The sequence below is a fragment of the Diadema setosum genome, chromosome 2 (assembly GCF_964275005.1).
Source record: "Diadema setosum chromosome 2, eeDiaSeto1, whole genome shotgun sequence".
NCBI classification, from domain to species: Eukaryota; Metazoa; Echinodermata; class Echinoidea; order Diadematoida; family Diadematidae; genus Diadema; species Diadema setosum.
In genome coordinates, this window is record NC_092686.1 from 44,309,921 (window position 1) to 44,329,091 (window position 19,171).

At 39.1% G+C, this 19,171-nt stretch overlaps 1 protein-coding gene across 1 annotated transcript; it reads right to left on the reverse strand.

Annotated features, from left to right (window-relative positions):
* Positions 1 to 6,392: 6,392 nt before the first annotated feature.
* LOC140245474 (chloroquine resistance transporter-like) lies at positions 6,393 to 9,806 on the reverse strand. Its single transcript, XM_072325048.1, has 4 exons — positions 9,242 to 9,806; positions 8,382 to 8,626; positions 7,662 to 7,757; positions 6,393 to 6,791 (listed from the first exon to the last, which is right to left on the reverse strand). Exons 1-4 carry the CDS (start codon positions 9,804 to 9,806, stop codon positions 6,393 to 6,395), a joined length of 1,305 nt encoding a protein of 434 aa, XP_072181149.1.
* Positions 9,807 to 19,171: the final 9,365 nt, after the last annotated feature.

Consider the following 19,171-nt stretch of genomic DNA (forward strand, 5'->3'; position numbering starts at 1 on the left):
CGATCTCGATACAGTGGGACTAGCAGTAGTAGTACGCCAGCCGGAAGCTCTAGCTAGCTAGCTGTGTTATCACATATACACATGTGGCTTCCTATCAAATCATGTACGGAGACGTCAGACAAGCAGCAACTCGTCTCTTCTCTCCGCTGGTGTTACGCGGGAACGTCAAACTCCGCGCGCGATGGCCATAATCGTACGTGACCTTTGAACTCGATGCCTGGATTCGCGATCGCGATCACTGTTCGTTTGTCTTCGCCAAAAAAATGCGTCCTTCATTCATCCTGCAGGCCCGTAACTAGTTGGGGGGGGGGGGGGGGGGGTTCAGGGGATTCGAATGAACCCCCGCTAGCGAGCAGGGTCCGCTTGAACAAACAAACAAACAAACAAAAAAAGTGAAAACTTCTTCCCAAAGCTCCAAATACGACAGAAGAATGATTTTTAAAGATAAAACAACAACAACAACAAAAATTAAAAAAAGTCAACATGACCCAAACTCAACCAACGTCTCTTGCGCTTCTCCATATTCACTACCACAAAGTGATCAACCTGGAAAAGGTGATTGATATCTTCAGCAACACAAATCCAAGAAGGATGATGCTGAACTTGGTATAGATAATAGGTATAAGAACAAGGGCGCCGGAAGCGGGGGGGGGGGGGGGGGGGCACTTGCGCCCCCTCCAACACCCTCACCAAGGATCTCACACCGTCACATATTGTACCCCCGTATGTTATAATCGTTGTCCTTCACACATTTTTTTAACCATGTTTAATTCCCTTTAAATTTGCTTTTAAATGCTCTATAAACGCGACTTTTTGTATCCCCCTCTTGATCCCACACCCTCCCTCGCCGAGGATCTCACACGTTCACATGTACCCCCGTATGTTATAATCATAGTCCTTCGCACTAAATTTTTCCATTATGTGTAATTTCCTAGAAATTTGCTTTAATGCTCTATAAATGCATGGACCTAGTAGGTCCATGATAAATGAGACTTTTGTGCTCTGTTTTTACAAAAAGTCCCTACCAGATGGTACCCCCGCTCGGTCGCTTAATTTCGCTCCCTCGCCGAGGATTTCACACCGTCTTGATGTGCCCCCGTCGAGATTTTGCCCCCCCCAAAAAAAAACAAAAAAACAAAAACAAACAAACAAACAAACAACAACAACAACAACAACAACAACAACAAACCAACAACAAACAAACAAATAAAAGTGTTCCGGCGCGCTTGTATAAGAACCATTCAGTATATTAGGCACGAAGATGATCAGAGACTTTTCTTCATGGCTGATGTGTCAAACCGAACTCAGTAAGGTGAAGAATATTGATTGTTTTTACGTTTGAAAACCCCTCCGAGAGTGAGACCCTATCCCGTTTGGTTACTTAACTCCCTCAGAAAGGTCCACTATTTCCAAAGCTAGCACACTGATAGTTCAATAGCAAATTGTCCATTTTGCATTTTTTTTTTTCTTTTCTCTTTGAGGCTGCCATCACAATCAAGCACTAAGTTTGCTTAGATTGATAATAAAAGGTGATATAATTTATAGGCTCCTGCATTTCGTCCCATCTATCAGCACTATCCCGAAACAATGAATTCCATCTTCCACTAAAGAGTACGGTGTACAATATACTCAAAATATACTGGACCCAGATTTCGGAATATATAGCTTCCATAAAAAGATAATATAAACTCAAAAATATTTGCTTTCTACGTGGATAATTATTGTGTTGTTTATGAAAAATCCTTCATATTTTATTTTCACCTGTCTTTGAGACTGAGTGACGTGTCCACAGACCTCTGCCATTCCCCTCCTCTTCCTTTTCTTTCTCCATTCAATTCCTTGCTCCTCTTTCCTCGTTCTGCGTTGTGTTTTGTTGTTTTGCTTTAATGCATGTATGTCTTCTCTTTTGATCACGTTTTCCTGGGATACACGGCCAAAATGAATAGTGTCCGTGCCATGGTGAACATGCATTATGTTGCAATATATTTTATTTCTAAAGCAAGTACTCTTGATATCATGTGCTTGCATTATCAGCATCTTGCAAAAATGAATGGTATACATACGTAGATAAATTTGACATAAATACATTATATTGATAATTTGTTGTTGCTGTTTGTTTTCTTTTGAGTGTTCCACGTCCTCGGCCTATGCAAGATTAGCTTTTTATAGTGGAACACTCTTATCCATTATTATGATTATACTTCCCTTTGTTACAATGTGTGCATTGTTCTTTTTTTTTCCGTTATAATGCAATTCGTGTATATGTGTGCAATGATCTGTCCTTCCTAAGTGGATGGAAGTCGAAATGACACATGTACCACTTCGTATCATGTACAGTATTCTTTTTTAATGGATAGGCACCTATAGATAGAACTATTGAATTGAAGAAAAAAATAAATAAACAAGTGTATCGTCGATTGCTTTGATCTCATAGCGTTATGTCTAAAAGATTGTAATGATTATATGAAATGAATGTAATATTTGTTTTCTTTTTTTTTGTTTTTTGTTTTTGTTTTTTTTTTTTGTTGTCATAAATACACGAGTCAGTGGCGGATTCAGAGGGGGAGCAACGGGCGCGCCCACAGAACTCTCTGTGGGCGCGCCCCTAAAAAGAAAAAATGGGGGTTGCGGGTGCGCCCCACAGAACTGTGGTGCGCCCCCTTTAATTTTGTAAAGGCGCCTCCCTTTACAACATTCCTGGATCCGCCCCTGCGTGTTGTCATTTTCATGTAGGCCTATGATTTCCGTGAAAACAGTGCAGAAATAAAATCAAACTGAAACTGAAACTAAAAACTGCATACGGTATACTCTCTCACTTCTCTCTCTCTCTCTGCCGATCGCTTTAAAATTTCCTTATAAAAAGTGCAAAGATTGGCCGAGCATTTTCAAGATACATCCAAATAATCATTTTACAGCAAGACATAAAAATGCATATTGTATGGCAAATAGGTCATAAATAATTGTTGTACCTCATCCATTAACGGTGACTAATCAACTCTCTCTTACAAATTACATCGTTCATCACAATTTTCACTATTGTGGGGAATGAAACAGATTACCCGAATTGAGGAAATAGATAGGCCTGCAGCAGCCAAATAACAGAACACATCAACAAAGATTTATGAAAATCGGGCAATATTATGTTGAACATTTACCTAATTTCAAATTTTCGGTGCCGCCATCACTACAGTCATGAGAGGACTGCAAATATTTTGACGTCAATAATGTAACATAGGATAAAACAATATAAAACAACTTCAAGAACAAAATATTAACTTTTCGGTCCTAATGGAAAAGCGCTTGTTGTACTCTGTCAGAAAGCAGGGTATAAAAGTGATCATTATTATTGTACTGTCATAATATAGCAAATCAAGCAATGTGTACTTTCATTCAAAATTAAATTTTATGGAATTTACATTTTCTTTATATCGCTGTCCGGCAGTGGCGTCACGAACAGTACTGTATGTTCTACATGTTCTATGTTTGTATCTTTTTTTTCTTGTATATTCAAGCTGTACATTATGTATTATCATTATTGTATTATACTTAGTGAATTTTGCATCGAGAAATACGAAAATGAAATTGAATTGAAAAGTGTCCTTGTCTCATTTTGGAAATTCCCCAGACTGTGATCGAGACTCTCATTTGGTTATTAGTCATTCTTTTGTTTCCTGACCCATTTCCGACATTCTCTAAAAATTATGTCGAAATACTTTCACATTAAAGGTCACTAACAGACCAACAAACACAAAATTTGCAACGAAAACATAACCACCTACATACGGAAGTAACAGAGATAAATATTATAATAGATCGGGAAATTACTAAATTACCCCCCTCAAAAAAAAATGTTAGAACGAAAAAAAAAAAAGACACAGCAAGAATGATTTGACGTACGTTGTAAAATAAGTTGAAACCAGCATTTCTTTCGTCAGTGGTATGGATATTAATTTTACAGGCATAATTTACCATTTGCAGATGAAACAACAACAACAACAAAAAAAAAAAACAGCATTAGTACTTTAAAACAGCTCTAAAATGTGAATTAGGGATAGAAATAACCAATGTAGAAATTTAAACAAGTAAAATCGATGTTAAGTATTGTTCAATGCAAAATGTGAATAATGATTATAATAAAGAATGTTTCCATACTAAAGCGTCTATACAGCTTTATGGTTTGATGCAAAAATAGTGATACATCCGTACATTTTAGGCTTTATTGCCAAAAATTTACATGGTAGGATGTTTTGTGATACAACTGACCTACACAATAACGCATCAAAAGTGATATCTAAAACATTTTAAACCACTGCTCCCAAAGGTAAACAGTACCTTTAAATCACTGCTGCTAAAGGTAAACAGTACCTATAAATGCGCTGAGTATGTGCGGTATAGTAGTTATTCTTTGGTTGCCCGTTTGTTTGTTTGGTGGGTTTGATGGGTTTTTTTTAGGGATATGATGTATGATCATAATGTTTGTAAGGCTGCTTGAAATCATATTTTTCGCCTTCAGAATTCAAGAAGCCCTATCTTTGTTGTCGACTCACTCAAAGGCTGTAAAAGTCATTCAAGCGATGCAAAGCAATCAGAATTTTTATTGACATTCTTTTTTTCTGAGGGATAAACCTTCGAATACAATACAATTTAGATACAGCATTGTGTGAATTCTCTATTCATTGTTATTCAGACAAAACGCTCCACACACACACACACACCCACACAGTACACACACACACATATATGCACACGCAACATCAGTCTCCTTCAATAGAGCGGTTTTATATATATATTTCACGGTATTCACTACATGTTGAATGTATGGTGTGTGTGTGTGTGTGTGTGTGTGTGTGTGTGTGTGTTTTACTATAAAAACCTGTCATAAAGTACTGATTATCACATAAAAAATGCATTCGCAATGCATTTAAATTCTTGAAATTTCTTTGCGAGTATTAGTTGGTGCTATGTCGGGCAAGCCTTGGTAAGTTTTTTTGTTGACAGGAACAATCTTTGTTGGAAAGGGATACAAAATTAAATATGTCGTAATTGAACAGGCTTATTCTGCACGACAGATCCCATAACGTTGTCCAATTTAAGTTTACATCTATTGATAACGGAAGGAAGATGATATATACTAATGACACACAACACAAGTGAAGTTTGTGCGCTGTATTTCACGTATCTTTGAAATATTATAATACAGAGTGTACAACGACATGTATCATTTCCATTTCTCCTTTCCATATTTAAGTGGGAATTCATTTCTTTTAAATACTTTTCTTGAAAGTAACATATGCATAGTTTTCACAAGATATCAAAGTCCAGCATGCAGGGCCCCATATCATAAAAGATGCAACTCTTGCTGGAATGGCAACTTCCCACATAGCAACAGCCAATCAGAAAGCTGGATTCTCGTCGTTACCATAACAATTGCCATTCCAGCAAGAGTTGCTATCATATTATAAACTTTTTATGAAATAGGGCCCAGGTGCAACAGTAATTGTCGCAAAGACCAATATCATTCATACTTAACAAAAATAACAATGTTCTGAAAAACTTTACTGACATTGGTGACCCAATCTAAGAACTAAAGAGTATGCATGGTATCTGATGTTTATAATACGACGACGTCTGTCATGTAAAGATAATTATGAATGAAATATCATATAAAAATGGGCTTTAGAATCTCTGCAATCTGATTGGTCAATATTACCATGCGTTGATTTTTACTGATCCACACAGTGCTGAGCCAATGTGTCCGGCAAAATCCGAACGCATGGATCCTATATAGTAAATGTTTGCAAGTGTACCGGACGCATGATGGGGAAAAGGTTGAATATCATAAATTTAGGGGGCCCCTTTTATAAAATGAATGATGCACAGGCCTATTTCGTTTAACTTTGGGAACAGTCTAAAACCAACTCGCTGCGCTCGTGATTAAACTCGCGCATCCAATTCTCACCACCGATCCACTCGACTCTGTCCTGAGCATCATACTACCTGGCATTGTAGGAGAATATTTTGTAAAGATCTGTATAATAGCTATATATTCCCACATAATGAAAAATACAGAAGAGAGAGTTGATTCATAGCAAACCACATCAGCGGAATAAATTTCTTTGGAAGCATACATGAGAAAAACAAAAATTCCATGGATAATACAATCGCAATTGCTTAGTTATGAACTGAATGACCAACGGTCTTCTTATGCATAATCTATCAAAAACTTTACCCACTGTCAAAAGTAGGCCTATATGTATGATCCTAAAGCTCAATTTGCATGGATGTAGTCTTTCACACTAAAATAAACAACAGTTCGTGAATTGTTCGGACGACATTTCAAATCCACAAATAATCAGGCATCCTGATTTTGTGACTGTCTAGATGAACAATACTTAGTCGTCGGATGTGCTTGCTTGCGCGCGTTGTTCCTCCGCTTTGCGCTCTTGTGCCCCAAAATAGTTATACATTACTACCGCGGGCACCATGATCAGAAGCCCCGCCAGTACGAAGCCCGTAGCGAGATTGAAAACGGGATGCCAGTGGAACGACGGGTCAGACGAGAACAGCGTCCAAAACAGCGCCCCTAGCGGGGTGACGAGCGCCTGGACGACCACAAGGTACACAGCACCCTCGGCGAATCGGACGAGTAGGAAGATGAAGAGGTTGGCGAGGCAGTACGCAATGATGAAGAGAGCTGAATAGAGCACGGCGTCGCTGCACTCTGGATCTTGTCCGTACATGCAGCGCGCTCCATGCGACAGGTTGTCCCAGAACTCTTGAGGACTTCTCGCCTGTAGATCATTACAATTCAAATTCTAATTTTATTTCACTTTCAAAATACAAGGTTGTATATACATATCACTTTCTTTGGTAACCTAGAATAAGCTAAGGAAAACTTTGTGAAATAGAAAGGTATACAATAGATTGTGATACCTTGTAGTATAGGCCTATACATTGTCATGAAAAGCTGAAATGATCAAAGTGAAGTAAACAATACGCAAAGTCCAAAAAATGGAGGGACCCACCAAAAAGACAAAGCTTGTGAAGGGCCCCTTTGGAAAAGAACATCGATATAAAAATAGGTTGAAGAACACAAATTTAATTTAAAAAAGGTCTCGAAGCCCACTGAAAAGACAGAGTAACAAACAGTAACACGAGGTATGCACACACGCGAGTGGGTATGAAACGAGACTGGGACAACAATCACATTATAAAGGGAAGACCATTTTTTCTCCTTTTGTCTCGCAATTTTTGTCTTGTCTCATGTATGAGACAAGACAATATGAGCTACGAGACAAAAGGGGACAAAATTGATTACGCCACAGACATTCGAGCTCTACAGATTCAAACCCAAGATTTGAACTGTTGTGTATTGTTCTCTTAGTTGATATACAATATTACATTGTGACATATATATCAAGGTTAATGATCTCAAGTCAATACAGTGGACAGTGTTGCTTGCACACTTTGGAAATTGTATATTGACTGCCTTTTAATAATAATTTGATTTCACTATTCTAGTTATCGTTACAAGTATTAGAATCATTTCATTTGTGAATAATGAGGAAAGAATAATAAGGTGGAGAAAAGAAAAAAATGGAAAGAGAGAAGAAGGAAAAGAAGTATTTTTTTTTTTAAATCAAAACAAAAGTTTGTCTCACGGCTCCAAATCCTGGAATGAAATCTGTCCAGAAGAGACCCCATATAATGATAGTACTGTATAACTGGACGAATGCTTGGAAGATTAATGACTCCGTCTGTGAGAGAATTGACAAAATGAAAATGGATTCACGAATTATGGTTAAAAGATATGAATGACATCTTCTAGATCTCCTAACTCCTCCGCACCCAACTCATCCTGTTTGTTATTGTTTCATCACTTTTTCTCTCACAACTTTTTTTCTTTCTTTTTTCGTCTTAATGATTTCGTGAAGATGTATCGAAGCTGATAAAGATGAATAAAGTCACTGTTTGTGATACACAAAGTCACTGTTTGCATTGTGTAAATACAACTCCAATTTGTTTTCATCCACTTTCGGTGTGATTTTTTTTTTCGTAAGACTCGTGATAGTGATCGTAAGTTTGTTTATCATTAGCCAGCTATTAGCGTTAAAAACACATCTACATAGTCTACACTCTCAAAGAAAAATAATATCGTGCATAACTGTAGGCCTACAGTGTTATGAAATTGTCGCATAAGCTTGCATCAATAAAAAATCAGTGCGCTGTATTATCGTGGTTTGTTTATTTCATGTATACATAGTCATTGAACAGTGACAAGGCAGTGGTTATCTTTGAGTTTGTTCCATTACAGCAGTCAGAAATTTTGAATATTGGATTGAGTTATGGGTTTAGTCCTGTTGAGGACCATCCCTACTTACGTCATCTTGTTTGAGCTCTCTTTCCAAAATGGAGTTGAGGATACCTAGTGGGAGGAATCCAAGGGTGAAGACGAAAGGCCAAATGACATGGGAAATCCCCGACGAACCTTCCACAGAGGGTGACGAGTTGCTGCCGACATCCCCATCCGCCTTCGGCTGGTCGACGCTGAATATGACCGGCTCGAGCGAGATGAAAAGTCCGATGAGAACCACACCAGTGCATACCAGACGAGCTCGACTCACCCCTGCAGATGATAATGGTTTGTCTTATCTTCTATTTTCAATACAAAACTTACACATTTCAGTAGCTTTTTCCTTCACACTAGAAACAATTGGGCTCTGCTGCTGTAGTGCTGTACTATATATTCCAGTGACTATAACATTCAAATCGATTTCTTCCGACGAATCTCTGGGCACTTCTGACATTATATACATTTGACATGATGTACATTAATTTTGGGTTCACGTCACGAGACACCCACGAGTCACACAGCGCACGAGCTCGAGGCAAACAGGGCCAACTGGGCAAAAAAAAAAAAAAAAAAAAAAAAAAAAAAAGGCTCACGAGCCCGACACGGGGCTAATGTACGCAGTAACGGTCTTCGTGGGTCACAATTTTTTGCTTATAGGGGTGTATAGGACTCATGGGCCTTATTTGCCTTAGCTCTTAATTACGGTATACAAATAGTTTGTCAGACAGTCAACGAGTAGAATTAAGCTTTCCCTCTGATTCTGGTGCCAAGCTATAATCATTATTAAAATGTTTATATTTTCGCATGTGATACAATATCTTTTTGCTAGCTGAGAAAAAAAGAAATAATAGGGATGTCGACCGAATATAATGCTCACAGCTTGGTTACCTTTTCTGAGAATGATGAAGCGGCAGATGACAGTGAAAGGAATGATGGAAGTGCTGAGTATAGACTGGAGTTGAGGACTGGTCCGTGAGGGGTCACTAGCATAGACCACCAGGAGACCGTTCATTGAGTTCAGTGCCCCTACCAGGATCATGGTGCGATGGCTTACGGTTGGTCGCAGGGGCATGGTGGGCTCGATGTATTTGTTGATGCCCACGAGGAGGAAAAAGAAGAGCGGGAACCAGAGTGAGCTAAAGAAGAGAACGGGGTACTCGTCTGTGGAGTTTGCCGTCGTCATGGACTGGGAGAGAAGTGGGAGTGTCACCACCATCATCAGGTTGCCCAGGATGGTCATTATGGTGAGAAACACGTTGAAGATGGGAAGTGGGATGTGAAGAACGTCTTTCCCGCGAAATGAAAATACGAACTCTTTACTCGACGGGCCACTCGATGTGCTGCCGGGCTCCGCGTTCTCTCCTTGGATTTGGCCGAGTTTCTGTTCTTCCGGGAGGAATGGCGTGGTCGCATCCATGTTGTCGCCAAAGTAAGGACAGGCGTCGTGATCCATTGTATGCGTCATTTTTAAGAACTTCCCTTGCTCGTATAGTCGTGTGGAAATATCACTCAATTGTGATTCTCATGTCGGACCTAATGGTCCTAATGAAACTATACGTCAAAAAGAAAGAAATAAAGAAAATGAACAAGAAGAGTCAACGATTATCGTCGCAAACACGCATAAAATATCACTGCACACGGTATTGTCAACGAATATTATATACTATAACGTCTTGTAAAGTGCCATGCCAGTGACGTCGAAACTGTTACATCATTCCTGCACAAACTAACACATTCATAGTTGAAGATTAATTGACAGTGTGGGAATGAACTTGTCAGATAAAAATGAGATAAGGGCATCTGTAAAACAACAACAGCAACACTTGCTTTCTAGACAACAACCATGCCGTCAAACAAGTCACTATATGGTTCACTCTCTGTAATAGTAGTCCGCCTATATCCATCACTACTCATAATGTGAAACTACACATTAAAGGGCAAGTCCAACCCAGTGTTGTATTGCTTCGTATGAAAGCAGAATGATCAGAGGAGCAGATGAGTGAATTACTGAGAAAAATCGGACACACAATGAAGGATTGTGCTAATTGGGTGGTAAAAATCTGTTTTGTAGACAGAATTTCACTAATTTTCATTTTCTCAGATACTTGGGCACGGAGGGATATTACATCAGCTGCAGAGGGACATGCACGAACTTATATATATATATATATGAATCTTATTGTATATACCAAGAACAGTTCTGCAGAGAATGGAAATTTGTGAATGTTTGTACAAATCGTCATGGAGAACTGCTCAACACCGAGATCACCGACAACAATTAAAAAAAAATTGTCTTTCTCTCTTAAACCTTTACAAAATCATAACGTTTTGTGTGTCACCAAATTTTCATTGATCTATACTTCTCTGATCTTTCTGTTTTCATTAGACGAAGAAGCATAATATCAGGATGCACTTCCCTTTACACGACATACAGAATGCATGGTAATGCAATTAGTGGTGGGCATAATGGATGACCGTAGAGGTGATGTAGAATTTCACTGTCATAATACGAAACAGAGCTGCAGGGCGACATTTGCCATGTTCCTTTTAGTTTCAGTTTACATGCGTGCACTCACGGAGCACATGGTCTCAATTCGTCATATACTTCCGTCAACGATGCCATAATAATGTTATCATGATAACGCGTGATTATTATTGAAAACGCTTTAGACGGATATAATAGTCATTGAATATAACACAGCAAGAGAGGGGGGGGGGTGGTGAAAGATGAAGAAAGGGAGAGTCGGGGGGGGGGGGGGAAGTGGGTCCTTAGAAGAGACACACCCGCGTGGTATTCAGCCTCAGATTCGTTACAATAGGTAGCTGCATACACCCCCTGTGTATTGCTTTGTATAGTGATCTATATAAAACAAACAAATAATTAAATAAATAAATAAACAAACAAACAAACTATATAACCAGAAACTAAATATAGGCTTAAGACGTTGAGACATAGATGGTCACTCTTATAATCAAGAAACCGTCGAGTATTTCAGAGTGACATTACACTAGTATGCCGTTGCGATATTGTAATCTCACTGGCATTGTGAGGGCTGTGAAGTACTTATTCCCCGTGAGTAAATCAGGGTAACGAAGATCATTCTATACATTTAGGTACTGATTATCGAGTAAAATGTATAATCTAACCTGCTGTAGTATATACGTTCCGAGAAGTACGAGTTAGTGTCGACGATGTCTCCTGCGATGTTTCATGCTGCCGATGTGACAACGACCTTCCGGTAAAGTGTAGGTACTGTAGAACTTATACGGTTTCTTGATCCTCTTGATTCGAAAAGAAGAGCGTCGGCAAAATGGGTGTTGATCGCTTCGCGTCGTCCCGATGAAATGCAAGGAAAGGTTCTCTGGCTCACAGCTCGCTGAACAAAATGCATGTTAATCACTATTGTTATTGGTTAATAGCTCGAATTATGGTATTGAACACCAAACGGGTACGTTATATTTAGAAGTCACGAGCTTTATTGACCTTTGAAACTACTAGTATACGACAGCATACTGCATGTCAATACAAACACAAGCACGCACACACATACACACACACACACACACACACCAAAAGCTCTGATTTACTTCCTAGTAATGCTGTCAGTTTAGAAGGATCTTTAATACCGCCTGTTTTTTTTTTCTACATAATTCTGAACCAATCGAGTGAAAAGATTCGTACATTCCTATTCATTCTGGAGGCTGCTGCGAAATGTTGTTGATTGTGCAGAACACAATGACCCTATAGTTCAAACCCTGCCACATAATCACTACATCGATGCATATCAAAAGGCGTCCATTCTATTTTCTAAAATTCGTTATAGAATTGTCCTATTCATTCGAGCTGAATCGCAAGGCCCATGATTCACACACAAGATTTATTTCCAACTGATTAACAAACTGCCCTACATCGACGTATGAATTGATCAGTGTTTTACAGCCATTACAAAAGAAATCACGGGCATACATACTCAGGCAGGATTCTACTAAAACACTGATCAATTTAATTCTTATTTACGTCGATGTTGGGCAATTTGTTAATCAGTTGCTATAAAAATAACTCGACGAAAGAATGTCATGAATTTGATAAGAGTTGTTGGTTTTCGAATCGCTTCCGAAAATCGTTTTTAAATGCCGTAAAATTCATGTGTGTGTGTGTGTGTGTGAATGGGGCTGTATGTAGACTCTGGTAATAGACACACAGTATACATACATAACAAATTGGAGTATTTGAAGAGAAAAGAGAATAATTTTCCCTGAGGATCTCTTCCCTATAGAATATCCTCAAAACGGCGCTACATTAAGGGCCCTACTATGGGTATAGGCCTACTGTGTGAAAGCATACGGTGCATTCCTACATCATGGGCACTTTCTCCTTCAAGGGAAATTTTCTTTATCAGCAGTATACATGGATTCAGCAAAATTAATGCAGAAAGATTATTGAAACCCTAGCCCCTGAAATTTTGCAGAATGTCAGACAAACTGTTCAAAAGTTATGAATCTTTAAAGCTTAGTTTGTACTGCCCGCGAAACTTTACATAAATACGTGATGTCAGTGGATTTATAGATAGGCCTACGACTAACGTACATGCAGTTTAACAATGAATTTCTCGCAACACACTCAAATCTTACATTTACACACCATCGTGTTTGTGAATTGACAGCACGAACTGCCTGTTCACTGAATGACCAAAGGTAAAACTTTTCCTCTCCGTAAACGTACTCATTAAATGATGTTTTTAATTCGATTTTTTCAAGTTCGTTACAACCAACAATCAATATCAATCTGATGCTGAAATAGACTGATGAGGTTCTATTATAATTTGATGCCTATTCATTGAAATTAATAACATTCAATCACAGTGTTTCACTGAACTACAATATACTATTCTCCGATTTCGGAGCTTGTATAGCTTCACCTTTGACGACATTGAAGTGTGCCAACAGTAACGCTTATAGTACGGTCGTATAACTGCTAGCATACAATGAGGTCTATATCTGTAGGTAATCGACTGTCATGATTTTGAAGAAGAGCTGACAAAGATAACCAGACATTTATAACGTTCACATGACTACGATTATTATATTTTCTTCAATAAAACTGATTGAAAAATATAAGGGCGTTCTACCTACAGATGGTTGATTACATGGACTTTGGAGTGAACTTTATCTCACGTTAATGGATGGGCTTCCCGCGTTTTATGATGCACGCTGTCAACAAAAATGCAAGTCATAAAACTTCGCTACCGTTCACGAGATCTCGCATAATTCATAAAATCTCCTCTCATGTCGGTAGATCTTCTTGCATTTTCTTCAATTTCCATACACAATGTCTTCTGCTTGCTAGTTCATTTCAAACAAAATGACAACATACTTAACAAAGACCCACCAAGGCCATAGCCATGGTTGCAGTATACAAGAATGGAGATGTTTCCTTCATTACAATGATTTTTGTCATTTATGATCACCGTTACCACAGTCTTGTTTTATCATTTTAATTCACTATTGATCAGGCTAGCATGCATCGACCAAGGTATATGATAATTATGTTACAGGGTAGGAAGTCCCGGTGAGAGCTTCAACAAGTTAGCGTAAGTTTCCTCACATCCATATTACAGGCAGATCATCTTGTTGCACGTCGACCCGACGTCGAATATCTATGTCAGACTCTTCCCGATTGTCAGGCGAATTCAAAAGGTCTGTGAAGGCAGTCTGTACATTCAAGTTATTCTTTTCAGTGCACCATGTATATTGATTTTCGCACAATGCATATCATTGATATTTCATTTTCATTATTTCGTAATCATCATTACAATGTGTCGTTACTATAAGGTTTCAATGCTGTTGTTTACTCTGTTCAATTCACCTTGTCTTGCTGACATGTAATTTTATGTCACTAAAGAATGTGAGATGTATGTTATTGCCAGAAAATGGAAAATATAACTTGAACTTTCACTAAAAAATTAAACTTGAAATAGCATTCAAAGCATTAGATTTTACAATGTACAAAAACAAACGAACAAACAAAAAACGTGGAATTGCCGGTTACAGTTCGTTATTCCGAAGGTTCGCAATTCTCAAAATGAGATAAGATTACTTAATCCGAATGTTCGTTAATCCGAAAACGAAATATACTCATAGGCCCGAATTCACGAAGGTGGTACAATTCGTTGACGAAATGTTTTAACGAAATGATTGATTTCGTAACGAATTAGGCCATACGACACTAAGTTTTGGCGCTCCATACAAATTGTCCATGGTCTAAACCATGGTTTAGTGACCACCGTCTTGAATTCGGGCCAATGGGTTCGTAATTCCGAAGGTTTGGTACGCGCCTTCTTTCATTTTCGTAATAACGGACCTTGATTTATAGGCATAACGAACCTTAATTCTCTGAATTTCGAATAACGAAACTTCGGAATAACGAACTTTGTTTCATTTTCGGATTAACGAATCACACCTTTCCGGACAAGCTACGCGGGCTTGTCACGAATAGAGGGATTTTCCAGCACGCAGGATTTTCTGCGGGCTTATAATGATGTTGGTGAATTTGGCACTTGCGTCTTATCTGCTAGACGCGTGCTTCTTACCTTCTACTTGCGTGAATTCCGGGTGACCTGCGTGACTGTCATGTGCGGGCCATCTGCGGGGACCTCCGGTTTGCAAAAATTGTTCTTCGCAAGTCACACGCAAGGCTTGCCCGGAAAGATGTGACAGGGCCTTTAGGAACAACAAACCTCATATTATTTTGGGAATAGGAAACCTTCGGAATAACAAACCAACGGAATAATGTGTGTGTGTTTAGTTTGGTTTGTTTTATTTCTGCATTGACTTTCTCCAAGTACAATGACAAATCAATACAGGTTGATACAGTTTGTATGTAAAAAAATTAAAGCATACAAATCAATACAGATATGATCAATTTCATAACAACATTGTCATCATACATTCTTAAATTTAAAGCAATCTTGTACATGATGCATACTGAAGTAAGTGAAAAAAGGAGAGATCAATATACAGGACACTGTCATCATAAGTATAGAGCTTGACGACGATGAGGTCCTGTCATCAATAACATGAAAACACCAATAAATCTAGATATTGTGACATAATTAAATCAACTGTCATACAGTAAACATATTCCTAAAGAATAGAGACATATCATTTCACAGAACTACTTTTCAGCAATTTCTTATACAGTATATTAGAAACAGTTTAACAGCATAAAGACACAGCATCATTGACCACGTAATATTATAAAAGTGTGCGGACAGTATGCAAGACAGTGTGAATTTTAATGCGCATATTTGCTGTAAGATATCATGCGCATGAGTTAATAATAAAATAATTTATGCAAACAATAAGATGCCTTTGTGTAATCATTGATTCAACTCTTTTTTTTTGGGGGGGGGGGGGGCAAGACCAAAACTTTGTCGACGGACACTTGAACTTGAACAACACTAGCAGTAGGGGCGCGCTATATAGCTTTAGATCGAGCGAGCGATTGGGGCAGGGGTGTTGTTGGTTGGGTCTGTGTACCCGTGTATCAACGGTATCGTACGGTAACCCCTATGGGTGCTGTTCGTTATTCCGAAGGTTCGCTATTCCGAAGGTTCGTTATTCCGAAGGGTCGTTAATCCAAAACACGCAAATTCCCTATACCTAGAGATTCGTTAATCCGAAATTTGTGGCGTTATTCCGAAGGTTCGTTACTCCGAAGATGGGTTAATCCGAAAATGAAATTCGGAACAATGAACCTTCGGAATAACGAATCTTAGGAATAAAGAGCCTTCGGAATAACGAACCTTCGGAAAAACGAGCTGTAACCGGCCCTATCGAATGCGCATATTTGCTGTAAGATATTATGCGCATGAGTTTATGATAAAATGATTTATGCAAACGATAAGATGCCTTTGTGTAATCATTGACAAAGAGAATTAAGAAGGAAGAGAATGGGTGAAATCAAATAACATTTTGTTGTGTTTCAGGGCTGACCAAGACTCGAAGAATAATTTGTAATAAAGAACAAGATTATTAAACTGGGTAATAGACCAACATTTCGATAACAGATACACCATGTACTTTCTTAGACGGGCTAAAAGTGAAGTACACTGCTTTATAGTTGATCGGGTGTAGATTGTTCCAGACGTCGGGCCCGTAATGTGTGACTGATTTCTGGGCTAAAACAGGTTTTAGCCCAGAAGCCCATGCAGGTTTTAGCCCAGGTTATAGCCCACAAGGAGACTAGTCTGTCGAATTGAGAGTTAGATATGCAGGGGCGGATCCAGGAATTCCGTAAAGGGGAGGCACCTTTGCAAAATTAAAGGGGGGCGCACCAGTTCTCCCCCCCCCCCATTTTTTTTCGTTTTACTTCTTTTGTTTTAACAAAAATAAAGAGGGAGCGCGCGTTCGGTGCGCCCCCTCTGGATCCACCACTGGATATGTGTGGACATTCGAGTTTAAGTGAAATATATTGAGGTGTACGTGAATATACTTGTATATGAATATGCCTGTTTGTAGAATGTGTGTGTGTGTGTGTGTGTGTGTATGTGTGTGTAGTGTGGGTGTATGTCCACACACTCGAATTAACGGTTCTCCTTATGAATGAAGAAAAAATGAAACAAAGCAAACAAAAATGGTTTTCGTGATTATTTCGAGGGTGCTGAATCCGAATCTGGATGATTCAACTCTTGCATGGCCGCCAAAATGGCTGAGAACTGGTCATCTCTTGGGGTTTTTTGTGTGTTTAATTGCATGTCTGTTTGATGATGGTGGTGTTTTTTTAATGTTTGATATAACTCTTATTATTATTATTATTATTATTATTTTTTTTTTTTTTTGGGGGGGGGGGGCCAAGACCAAAACTTTGTCGACGGACACTTGAACGTGAACAACACTAGCAGTAGGGGGCGCGCTATAGCTTTAGATCGAACGAGCGATTGGGGCGCAGGGTACCGTAGTTGGTTGGGTCTGTGTACCCGGGCTTCAGCGGTATCGTACGGTGCAGTAAACAAAAACCTCCCTTTTTAATTCGTGCAGTTGATGTGTAGTACGGTCTTCACATGTGCATCGGCGATCGGGCGAACACATTGATATCTACTAGTAGTTGGACACACACATACACACAAAACTCCACATCACAGTTTAGTACATGGTATATGGTAGGTTTTTAATATTTTCCGCGTCCTCATCTCGCTCGGATCGGGGTTTCCGCTTTTATGTTCGTCGGGACAATCGTGCTTCTTGGCGTGTTGCGGGAGAAAATCAATATGGGAGACGAACTACTAAGCTAAAGAGGTGAGTCGTTAAACTGATTGTACCTTGACGCTATAGATATCTAACGTTAGACCTGTAGCAAGGAGTGTGGGATCTTTGTCTGTAACGTTTAGCATGTTAAAATTCTTTGTCTTTAACCATGAGCAAGTTTTCCGGTAATAAGAAACTTTATCTTTCATTGAAATTGCAGGTATAACAGTTAAATTTTAGTTAGAAACTAGAGCAGTGCCAACAAGCTTCTGAGTGTCAATATTCACTCGTCGTAGAGAGCCATGTGATTTTACGAATAGATGTGTTTAAATATGTAGCACAGGGGTTGAATTACAGAAGAGCGAACACGCTGCTAGTGCTACTGCAAGCGCTGTGTGCTAGCCGCTAGGTTCATCACGATCAGATCGTTGGCCTACCCGGGCGAGGGCCGGCGGGACCGGGCGGCGTTGTCGCGAAAGAAGACATCGAACTAACCATGCTAACACTCACAGTTTAAATACACTGTACAATACGTTTAACCAAGGCCTACCATGACTGCAAGGTACTCGGATCGTGCAGCTCCACAGTCCAGTCTGAGAAATGTTGACTGAGCTGAGTCGACCTAACGTTACTACATATCTGAACTGGTTTACAGGATCTGACAAGGTCAGACTGACTGTTGTTGTTAATGTTAACAGAGGTATCTAAATTTACTTTCTTAACTTGTTAGTAACGGTTAGGCCTCTAGTCTAGACCTAACTTAAAAAAAAAAATCGTAGCACTGCACTTTCGGAAGGTTCGTTAGATCTAACGTTAATCTGAAAATGAAATGGGGTCTAAGTTAAGGATCAACTTCAATAGACCGTATGCATTGATGTCACAGCTTACCTAACGACCGATTTCAACGCCATCTTTACGGGCAAACAATGTCTTGACAATGCACTCAAGCGTGTACTAGAAGTACGGTACCCTAACGATAGGAAAGCCCTATGTGCAACCACAAAATTTGATTCACTTGATTATGACCTTTAATAAAATGACACTTATTGATGTTTTAATTTATGCTACAGACGCGCCGTTTACCCTAGGAGAATCTAGAAATTACATGTTTCAGCTTCTCAGCGATGTCATTGTGAGTGAACTACAGCCATCAAAAAAATAATAATTTAATAATGATTATCATTGCTACAAAAGCTGCCAGATATTTGCATGATCACGCACTACTATTTCCAAGTCGCTTCTCCCTCGCTACTAAAAATCTACTAAATCTAGGCCCTACATGTACTCCCCAGCTGCTGCGTTGTGTTGGCAGGCCATGTACGGGCGGTCTGCCGTATCAGGATCGTGCACAAGTAATTGATCTACATTAGTGCGCATTCATATTATTAGGCGTGCGCAACTTGCAGAATCATAGCTGCAGCTCTTTATGCCAGCCTCAATACAATTGTGAAAAATTGTCGGTGGGCATCTAAAACGTTCATAAATTGTGAGATGTCAGACGAACTCGGCAATTATTTTTCCGTGAAGTCTTTTGATGGAAAATTGCTACATTCTCTAGCCTAGTTGTAGAAG